This window comes from Osmerus eperlanus, chromosome 25 (genome assembly GCF_963692335.1).
Source record: "Osmerus eperlanus chromosome 25, fOsmEpe2.1, whole genome shotgun sequence".
Taxonomy (NCBI): Eukaryota; Metazoa; Chordata; class Actinopteri; order Osmeriformes; family Osmeridae; genus Osmerus; species Osmerus eperlanus.
In genome coordinates, this window is record NC_085042.1 from 8165373 (window position 1) to 8176306 (window position 10934).

General features: G+C 55.6%; 1 protein-coding gene across 1 annotated transcript in view; it reads right to left on the bottom strand.

Moving 5' to 3' along the window:
• The window catches only part of ttc28 (tetratricopeptide repeat domain 28), an 89879-nt gene that overhangs the window by 4635 nt on the left and 74310 nt on the right, over positions 1–10934 (bottom strand). Inside the window, 12 exon segments of the mRNA XM_062452151.1 lie at positions 1148–1224; positions 1577–1808; positions 1907–2031; positions 2328–2575; positions 2705–3249; positions 3352–3531; positions 3717–3855; positions 6890–7030; positions 8908–9067; positions 10403–10598; positions 10600–10622; positions 10705–10834. Coding sequence (XP_062308135.1) covers positions 1148–1224; positions 1577–1808; positions 1907–2031; positions 2328–2575; positions 2705–3249; positions 3352–3531; positions 3717–3855; positions 6890–7030; positions 8908–9067; positions 10403–10598; positions 10600–10622; positions 10705–10834 — 2196 coding nt within the window.

The following is a 10934-nucleotide window of genomic DNA, read 5'->3' on the forward strand; positions in this document are numbered from 1 at the left end:
GGGAGGACGGGGGAGGGGGGGAGGACAGGGGAGGGGGAGGACAGGGGAGGGGGAGGACAGGGGAGGGGGGAGGGGGAGGACAGGGGAGGGGGAGGACAGGGGAGGGGGGAGGGGGAGGACGGGGGAGGGGGGGAGGACAGGGGAGGACAGGGGAGGGGGAGGACAGGGGAGAGAGAGCGGAGAGACAGGAGAGAGAGACAGGAGAGAGAGACAGGAGAGAGAGAAGAGGGGTTTAGTCGCATGCACACAGGACATTCAGAAAGCAGCGTTTGGAATCAAAGGAAACAAGAGTTAAGACGTGTGCATAGTGAAAAATTGTGTGTCACAGGCAATTATCACATAACTTACTGAATTGCCATACATACAGCACTATGCTGTCACAAACACATCTGGTCTGTTGCCAAATATGTAATGTTTGTATGTACAGATTCACAGATCAATTTGCCCAGAGGAAAACTGTTAGAACTGTTTGACAACACTGTTAGAACGATGCACTTCTGATCCTTGAATCTCCTACTGTAATTTCTATACACGCATATTTATATGTCGCTTTAGATGAAAGCACATGCTTAAATATGCATAAATTGCCACGCTAACATAAACTGTAAAACATGCTGCGCTGTTCCACCATGGGACTTGAAATAGATTGTGTTCGTAAGTTCTCTTACTGTTACAAATCAGTGTGCTACATAAAACAGGGTCGAGATGGTCCCATAAGGACCAGGGGCATCTCGGTCATTTCTTCATGAGAACGTGCTGTACTGGAACATGGGTAGAGGACGAGGGGGTTAACCCCTCAGGCCGTCACGAGGGCCAGGAAACAGAGCTGGGATTGTGCTTAAAGACCTTTGATGAACGCTGTGTGGCTGCATTTCAATGCAGATTACAGCGGGAGATTTGGGGCTCGGGTGCGTCACACACGCGCTCCAGATACGCCACATCACCAGGTTGTGTCCTGAGGGCGCCACGGCTCATGTGATCGTAATCTGGCTTTTCGAAACGGCGGGCCGGACTCCTTCATGTGTAACCTGAGACCTGGTGGTCTGTGTGTTGTGTCCACTGTAGTGTGTGTGTGTGTGTGTATGGTTTGTATGCTGTGGATGGTGTGTGTGTGTGGTGTGTGTGTGTGTGTGTGTGGGGGGCCTACCCTGTTAATGAGTTGCTCCCCGGCCTCGGAGGCAGTGATGAGTTTACACAGAGCCTGGAGCGCTGGGGGAGGCAGACCTGTGGGACACACACACACACTCGTTATACAAACACCAGCACTATCCACTGTAGCCACAGTGACAGCAAGAAGCTATACATTTGAATCTAAATCTGTCTTTGTTTCCTAACCTATCTACCCAGTACAGTCTAGACCAGACCCTCCAGTACCTACCCAGTACAGACTGGTTCTACCCAGTACAGACTGGTTCTACCCAGGACAGACCAGACCCTCCAGTACCTACCCAGTACAGACTGGTTCTACCCAGGACAGACCAGACCCTCCAGTACCTACCCAGTACAGACTGGTTCTCCCCAGTACAGACTAGACTAGACCCTCCAGTACAGAGTAGACCAGACCCTCAGTACGTACCCAGCAGAGACTGCAGGGTTGTGCTGCAGTGCTGCAGCCTGTCTCCTGGGTCTGCCGTGGGGAAGAACACGGCAGCAGGGATGCCGGGGCCGGCAGAGTCCAGCCGGAAGCCCACAGCGGTCAGCAGGGCCTGCCAGCCTGGGACGCCGCCCACCTTGTTCTCCACGCTCTGCTGGGACGTGTACATGGAGTTACGCTGGCCGTTCTGGATCCTCTGGAGGGATTTCTCCACCTATGACGGGGAGGGCAGGAGGGTCGGAGGTGAGTAGCTATGTAGGAGTGTGTGTGTGTGTGTGTGTGCGTGTGTGTGTGTGTGTACATGTCCCTCACAAGATGCAGTAAGACACGGAGAGCATCTCTCGCTCTGTCTGGATACTGGAGGATCTCCGCCAGGGCTTGACCAATCAGAGACGAGGGACTGTTCAGCTTCACGTCGTTACCAATCAGCATGTACCCTGTGAGAAGGAGAGACCAGGAACAAGGACTTACATTCAGATCTCACAAATCCACTCCTGCACCACAGATTATTATTATTATATGTTTACGATTGTAAATTATCTTTACGGATTATAGATTGTATTCTCACTATCCAATCCCAAATTACTTTTGAGAGGATTTTCTAGTTACAGTAATAAACCCGATTTGTTTCCCTCCAACCCCTGACTTATCTCCCCTCCCCCTTCACTTCCTGTGTCGTCATCACTTCCTCTGTTTTCATCACTTCCTGTGTCTTCATCACTTCCTGTCTCACCTGCCCAGTTTGAGGGGTGCGAGAACTGCTTGCTGCTCTGGACCGTCTTCATGGCGTCCGCCAGTGAGGCGCTGGCCTTGGTGCCGTTGAGCAGGGCGGTGTAGAAGGCGTGGACGAACACCTTGGAGGCAGCCACAGGCACGGGCCACAGGGAGACCAGCACGCACTGGGCCCCTGCCGCCAGGAAGGCCCGGGTCAGGCCCACCACACCGTCTGCCGTCACCTTGCTGCTGGACTCCTGGTAGGACCTGGCACACACACACAGTCTCAATACAGAATGACTGGACAGGAGGACAGACAGACAGGAGGACACACACAGACAGACAGGAGGCCAGACAGACAGGAGGACAGACAGACAGACAGGAGGCCAGCCTCACCCCAGCACCACCAGTTTGACGGGCAGGCGCAGGTCCAGGATGTCTGCGGCGCTGAGCAGGAACTCCTGCAGGGGAGGGCTGTCACAGATGCTCTCCACGTCACTGCCGTCATCCTGCAGGTGCAGGCCCTCCGGGATGGTGTAACTGCTCCCCAGAGAGCCCTTCCTGCCCCTCCCCCCGCTGCCCCCACGCCCAGCACCCGCCCCCCGGCCCGCGGCGCCCACCCCGGCCCCCGCGGACCCGCCCGGGCCCCCCTCGGGGTTGGGCGTCAGCACCAGGGAAGCCAGCTTCCAGGAGATGTGGGTGGCGAAGTGGGCGCACTCGGCCTGGGTCAGGGAGCTCATCACCCTCTCCTTGGTGGCGGCGGGTCCGGCCAGGGGCTGGCATCCCAGCAGCTCTGCCACCATCAGGGCCTCCTCCTCGGCCGAGGGCATGGGGCCCCACAGCCAGCGGTCCATCACCGAGGACGGCAGCCGGGGGTTGCCCACCACCGCTGCCATGGATACGCCGCCGCAGGAGGCGGGGCCGGCGCGGCGTGGGTGCGTCTGGGGAGCGAGAGGAGGAGGAAGAGGAGGAAAGATGTGTCAACGAGGAGTCTTACCCAAAGAACAGCACCCTAAACAGTTATGGGTGGAGGAGGGGCTCACCTTGGCGTTGGCTCCGAGGCCGTGGATGGAGGGCACAGCTATGAGGCTGAAGCGCTCGTACAGATACTCGTTAGACGAGCTGCCCTTCAGCAGAGCGAATGGGATGAGGTACAGCTCTCCCTCCAGAACCAGAACCAGCTGCCTGTGTCTGCCCACCGGCCCACTGGAGTGCATCAGGCCCTGGACACACACACACACACACACACACACACACCGTAAATTAGAAGATCTCACATACACACACAGACACATAAATATACTAAAGGCAATATCTAGCACACACACACACTCCACACACACACAAACACTCCACACACACACACACACACACACATTCCACAGCGGCAGGGCCACACAGAGCTCACCCCCTCCATGGGAGCGATGAGCAGGTCGTAGAGGGCTCTGAGGGGGGGCTTTCCCAGGCCGCTGGAGCGCCGAGGCAGGGAGCCATCCTTAGCTGGAGACATGGTGTTACTGAACAGGCTGGTCATGCTTTGGCAGCTCCTGCAACACACACACACACACACATTTCAGGGCACTTCAAAATGTCTGTCGATAAAGCTGTGTTGTTGGGGTAGAGGGGGAATACGATGGATGTCCACTAGATGGCGATGTGACATCGTGAAATTGCAGGTCTGAGAATAGCGTGAGACCTTTCGACCTGACAGCCCCACTGCAGGAGAAGAGAAGAGGAGTGAGAGAGAGAGAACCACAGAGAGGGTGAGAGAGAGAGAACCACAGAGAGGGTGAGAGAGAGAGAACCACAGAGAGGGTGAGAGAGAGAGAAAGAAGGCGACATCTCACCAGTCCCTCCCCACCCGCCCACACCCAACACACATTAACGTCTGTTCGTCTGCCTGCCTGCCTGCCTGCCTGCCTGTCTGTCTGTCTGTCTGTCTGTCTGTCTGCCTTTCTGTCATCCAGCCTGTCTGCCTGCCTACCTGTCTGCCTGTCTTCCTGCCTGTCTGTCTGCCTGTCTGTCATTCAGCCTGTCTGCCTACCTGTCTGTCTGTCTGCCTGTCTGCCTGTCATCCAGCCTGTCTGCCTGCCAGTCTATCTGCCTGTCTGTCATCCAGCCGGCCTGTCTGTCTATCTGCCTGTCTGTCATCCAGCCTGTCTGCCTGCCTGTCTGTCATCCAGCCTGTCTGCCAGTCTGTCTGCATGTCTGTCTGTCATCCAGCCTGTCTGCCTGCCTGTCTGTCATCCAGCCTGTCTGCCTGCCTACCTGTCTGCCTGTCTGTCTGTCTGTCTGTCAGACACCTTACCTGCCTGTCAGCCTGTCTGTCTGTCATCCAGCCTGTCTGCCTGCCTACCTGTCTGCCTGCCTGTCTGTCTGTCAACCTGTCTATCAGCCTGTCTGCCTGTCTGCCTGCCTGTCTGTCTGTCAGTCACCCTGCCTGTCAGCCTGTCTGTTCAGGCAGCAGTTCATCCTCAGTGCCGGAGAGCACTACTGCTGTCTGACAGGACTGATGGCTCCCTGCTAGCGTAGCCGCGTGTGGTGTGCAGGGCACTGGTAATGCTCGCCCAAAGGCAATAAGCCTTCCGCTTTGTTTACACACACACACTCTCAAGCTCCACACTGACACACTGGCTCTCTGCTCACCATCTGCCCCAGCAGCTAGTGTCCCTTCCTGGCAGCAGCTCCCCCCCCCCCCCCCCATCCTCCATCCTGCCCCCCTGCTACCCCCAGGTCTCTGGCTCCCCTCCAGACTCTCAGCATCCCAGCAACTCAGCCTTTCCTGCCTCTCAGCCTTTCCTGCCTCTCAGCCTTCCTGCCTCTCAGCCTCCTAGCCTCCCAGCCTCCTAGCCTCCCAGCCTCCTAGCCTCCCAGCCTCCTAGACTACCACCCTCCCAGCCTCCTAGCCTCCCAGCCTCCTAGACTACCACCCTCCCGGCCTCCCAGCCTCCTAGCCTCCCAGCCTCCTAGCCTCCCAGCCTCCCAAGCCTCCTAGACTACCACCCTCCGAGTAGGGGGTGAGGTAGGGAGAGAGAGAGAGGGCGGGGATGGAGGGGAGTGCGTGTAAAAAGGTTTCCACCATCTGTGAAGAAGCTGGTGACAAGAAAGCAGTAGAAGCAGGAGATCAGAAGACCGTAGAGTGACTTGGCTAGATCCACCGCCATGTCTGCATCTGCAGATGGCTGAGCGGTTAGGGAGTCGGGCTAGTAATCAGAAGGTTGTTGGTTCGATTCCCGGCCGTGCCAAATGACGTTGTGTCCTTGGGAAAAGGCACTTCACCCTACTTGCCTCGGGGGGGAATGTCCCTGTACTTACTGTAAGTCGCTCTGGATAAGAGTGTCTGCTAAATGCCTAAATGTAAATGTAATATGGTATCTATGTGCTCAGCCATTTCAAGTGTTTTCTTCACCCTTCTAACCTCATTCGGCGGGTTGGAGCCCTGAAGATCCATCCCATTAAGAGGCAGAAGATGTAATCGTCACAGATTACTTTTAAATGAAGTCGTTGACACCGACTTCTAATTTATTCACAACCTGTGAAAACTTGATGAGACACCTGACTAGGAGCACCAGGTGACACCTTCACACGCTGGAGTCACTTTATTCATACCTTGCAATGACTTTTCCCCCTTCTGGCTCCAGACAGACAGGATTAGGTATATTCTTCTACATAATGGGTTTCTCCTTAATAGGATCAATCTATTATATAAATCACTGGTAATTAGGAGAAGACTCGAGCCCTCGTAAAGATGAGATAAAAGAGAGCTCTTGAAAGTTGAATATTTGATCTCCATTTCAATCCCCAAGATGTTCGAGTTTCGGCTGACAATAAGCCTTTCTTTCTTCTCCCTAGCGTTAGCGAGACTGTGAGAGGTTTAGAAATCACACAGATAATTTTTTTTTTGGGGGGGAGCGTAATAATGAAAGGATTGTTACCAGCAGCCTATTAAATAAGGCTTAATGAGCAGAGAGACTAAATTACAGCAGGAATGACCCTCTCCTCCTCAGAGAATCTCCACCAAGCTACAGGACAGAGAACAGCAACCTAGCATGCAACTACTGTACACGATTTCAACAAGACGTGCATCAAATTCTGCCTGTCTGCAAACACACAAACACAATAATGTATCCTTGAGGATGACGATGATGAAGTACCTGTGAGACGGTAGGTAACACTCTCTGAAAGGTACACAACGATAAACCACACAATCCACATACACACACACACACACACAATGGTCCTATGAGAGCAAAGAGCTGATAAGGGCTTTTACAGTTGGGCTCAACACAGCCCAGTTTAATGGGGGAAGAATCATGACTCCACGCTCGCTAAACAAAGCAGAAAAGGCTCTTTTCACACAAAAGCTGACGTTCTAATGAATCCCTCTAGCACACAGGTCCTTAACGCTGTCTTCTGGGAGCTACTTCTGTGTGTGTGCGTGTGGATTGTGTCTGCTGATGAAATCCCTGCCAGTGTGTGTGTGTGTCTCCTCCAAGTAACCCCCCACCCCCCCTCACACACACACACATACACCTCCCCGTTGCCCTCCCAGGCCAGCGCGACCGGCGGAGCCCCGCTCACCTGTTGAACAGGTTGTTCCTGGACACCATGCGTAGGAAGCCTGTGGGGTCGGTGACGGAGTTGAGCTTGTTGTTGAGCTCCTCAAACTGCTGATCCAGCAGATCCCCGGCCTCGCTCTCCGTCTCGCTGCTGGAGCCCCCCCTGAGGAGACCGTTAGGAGGGCGTTAGACGGAGACACCTCGTCTGGCCACGTGCTGCACATGAACACTGTACACACACACACGCGCGCGCGCGCGTGCAGAGACAGAATACACACACACGTCCACCGCACACGCATATGCACACACACAGACGGATAATACACACACACACACACCCTCGGCCTAGTTTCCCAGGCTTGGTCCGGCCCTGTCAGGAAGAAGTGTTAAATCCTCTCTTTCAAAACGCTCCTGATGCTGATCCAGTCAGCCAGCAGGGAGCTTTCGTCTGAAAATCTCTCCATCCCTCCATCCCCCATCCCCCATCCCTCCATCTCTCCATCCCTCCACCCCCCATCTCTCCATCCCCCATCCCTCCACCCCCCATCTCTCCATCCCTCCACCCCCCATCTCTCCATCCCTCCACCCCCCATCCCCCATCCCTCCATCCCCCCACCCCTCTATCTCTCCATCCCTCCACCCCCCATCTCTCCATCCCTCCATCCCCCATCTCTCCACCCCCCCACCCCTCTATCTCTCCATCCCTCCACCCCCCATCTCTCCATCCCCCCACCCCTCTATCTCTCCATCCCTCCACCCCCCATCTCTCCATCCCCCCACCCCTCTATCTCTCCATCCCTCCACCCCCCATCTCTCCATCCCCCCACCCCTCTATCTCTCCATCCCTCCACCCCCCATCTCTCCATCCCCCCACCCCTCTATCTCTCCATCCCTGCTCCCCTCTCTCTAAGCTAAATCATGGGAACCAGTCTAAAGAACCTTCTAAACTCTCCCTCTGGCTCTCTATCGCTCTCGTTCTTATTGAACTGCTCCATCCCTCGCTCCTCACGATGCCCGTCTAGCCCTCTCCGCTGAGCCAACACGCTAGGAAAGCCTGGTACGAAAACACCAGGGTCTTCTAACGGCTACAAAACTAGGTGTAGCAATCGATCCATTCAAAGGAGATACTGTCTTTACACTGTTATAGTAAGTTACTGTATGATACTCGTCTAATTCTGAAAAATACTGTATGATACTGTAGGATAAAGTATGTAATTGAAGGATACTGGATTATACGGTATAATACTTTGGTAGGTTTGGTTCCGATTGTGAAGGTTCATGTCATTAGTCTGTGAGTCACTGAGAACATCAATATCCCTTCTTCCACCATTTACCCAGGGTGCATTGCACTAGACGCTGATTTAGACGAGTCTTCAGTCGAGTAACACGCCCATTACACTTCTACAGCAAAACATCCTCCTCTCTCATTCATACAGTAAGCCTTCTCTTTTCTCCCCCAACCTCCCTCCCTCCGCCTCTCGGCTCTGTAGGGTGAGGAGGGGTGGTAAGTGGTACCATATTGTGCCCATCGAGGTGCAGTGGCGTGTGGCCTGCCTCCCATTGGAGCAGTAAATGACTAAGTAATGGAGAGGGAGGGCCAGGTTGGCAGAGGGAATCAGGCTGGCACAGAACAGCCCCAGCTGGGCACTAGCGTCCAAACTCTCCCCTCTTCCCTCTCCAAAGGAAGCACACTGCAGAAATCATTAGATGTCAAAAGGAGATTTGTGCTGTCGATACTTTCTCTCTCTCTCTCTCCTTCTCTCTCTCTCTCTCTCTCTCTCCTCTCTCTCTCTCTCTCTCTCTCTCTCTCTCCTTCTCTCTCTCTCTCTCTCTCTCTCGTGGTATCTCCATATCCCCCTGGCTGACCAGATCCCGTCTGCGGTCTGGGAAGTGTCTCTCCTTGTAGCCCTGGACTCTCCATCTATTGATCAGTCCTCCTGCAGACTCCCTCCACTCCCTCTCTTCCTCTGTGTGTGTAAGGAGCATCTGTCTGTGTGTGTGTGTGTATGTGTGTATGTGTGTGTGTGTGTGTGTGTGTACCTGCTGTAGTAGGACTCCACTCCCAGAGCCTCCCGAGCACTGGCGATGTGCTGCTCCAGAGATGAGCCGCTGACAACACCTCCGCCGCCGCCATCCTGGAAGTCTGGCCCGCCCTCGGACACGCCCTCCCCCAGGTACACCTCGTGGAACTTCAGGATACCTGTGGGGGGAGGGGGAGAGGGGGGAGAGAGAGGGGGAAACGGAGGAAGGAGGTGAGAAATCTTTCATGATTTGTTCGGGCAGGTGGAGCCCATGAAAACGTAATGAAAAAGTATTTAGCCCCACTTCACTTTGAGACAAACACCCCTTAACTTGCTCGTAACAAGAGAGCATATGGTACGCTTCCATATCGACTCCACATACAAGCGCATCTGCTGAGCTGAGAAGAATGAAACAAATAATGCTCCATAAAAGATAAGCTGCATGAGCCATCTGCTGTCGCCATGGGAGCGGAGACGAGAGGATGGGCGGCCGGGGGTGTGGGGGGTTTGGGGGGGGGGTGTTCTGACAGCGCTTCACCATGCTGCCTGATCGCTGAGCTCTCGCTGCCTGTGCTGTGTTCAGATCTGCATGAGCTGTTTTGCTGACTGCACAGGCTGCATGTGTGGGAGATGTGTGCCAGGGGACCCTCACACCCTGGTGGTCTGCGTCTGGTCTGGATCTGGGCCTGGGTCTGGGCCTGGTCTGGGTCTGGGCCTGGGTCTGGTCTGGGTCTGGTCTGGGTCTGGGCCTGGTCTGGGCCTGGTCTGGTCTGGGCCTGGTCTGGGCCTGGGCCTGGTAGCACAGGCCGGCCATCGCCATGGCAGCCGAGCTGTCAGTCAGTCAGCGTCAGAGTGTTGCTCCAAGCGTTTCTTCTTGTATTTGGTGAGACAGAGCTGCACCCAGGCACTGCATGCTAATGCTCACAGCTACTTGGTATGTGTGACTGTGTAGGTGAGTATATATGTGTGTGTGTATATGTGTGTTAAGTGTTTCCCAGCTGGCTTGTGTGTGGATATTTCTAGCACACATGTTGTTTCTGTCAGTGTCAGTTAGTATGGTTGGTTGGCAGGAGCCCTAAGGCGGGTGGGGTGGGGGTGGGGGTGTGTGGTGGGGGGTGGGATTGGGGAGGGGGTAACACTGGCAGCCGGGAGGGGCAGGTGGCACTGCCACCTCGTGTTAAAGTTGGTTTCTCACCCCCCACCCCCCTCCTCCCCCAAACACTAACCTCCACCCCCGCTTTCAAACACCCCTTCCACCCCAACCCTTGCTTCCAAACACCAGCCACAGCCCCCTTTTAATACACCAAGCACAGTCTAACACACATAGACTCTGGGTCTGGATTCAAGCTGAACAGTAAGCTGGTGTGTCTCACTGCCTTTCCAGCAGGTATTCACTGAGATCCTTTGTCTCGCTGCGTCTCACCACCGCATGCTGTCGAGACGTACAACAACAGCTCAGGGATCACAGGGTCACCACAGTCCCTCCCCTCCTCCCCCCCCTCCCAGGTACCTACCAGCCCCGGGGGCGAGCAGCCAGCTGTAGAGGTACCCGGCCGCCATGGAGAAGTAGAGCACCAGGGCGCGGTGGCTGGTGACCGTGTCCAGGATGTGCTCCACCGTGACGGGGGCGTACGGGTCCGAGTCCTGCTGGCCTGTCTGCCGCTCCACCAGCAGGTCGGCGAAGGCCCGCGTCCGTCCGCGCTCCGCCACCCGCCAGCGCCTCGTCGTGGTGCCCTGCGGACACACCAGGGGGGTCAGAGGTCACCCCTTCATCTAAAGTATGCAGGAAGTGACGGGGGAGAGGGGCGGGGCTTACCGAGGCTGACGAGGACCCTCTGGAGCGCCTGGTAGGACGACGTCTGCAGGTCGAACAGGGACAGCTTGTAGTCGGTGCTGTGCTGCGCCTCGTGGCGGATGGTCTCAAACAGAGCGGACGCCCGGTACAGCTGAGGACACACAAGCAGGCCTCTGTCAGACCCTGAGAGCCCCACGCAGCCCTCGTAGAGGGAGTGGTGCTGGGTCCTGTGTGGGTGTGGCGTGGGCTGG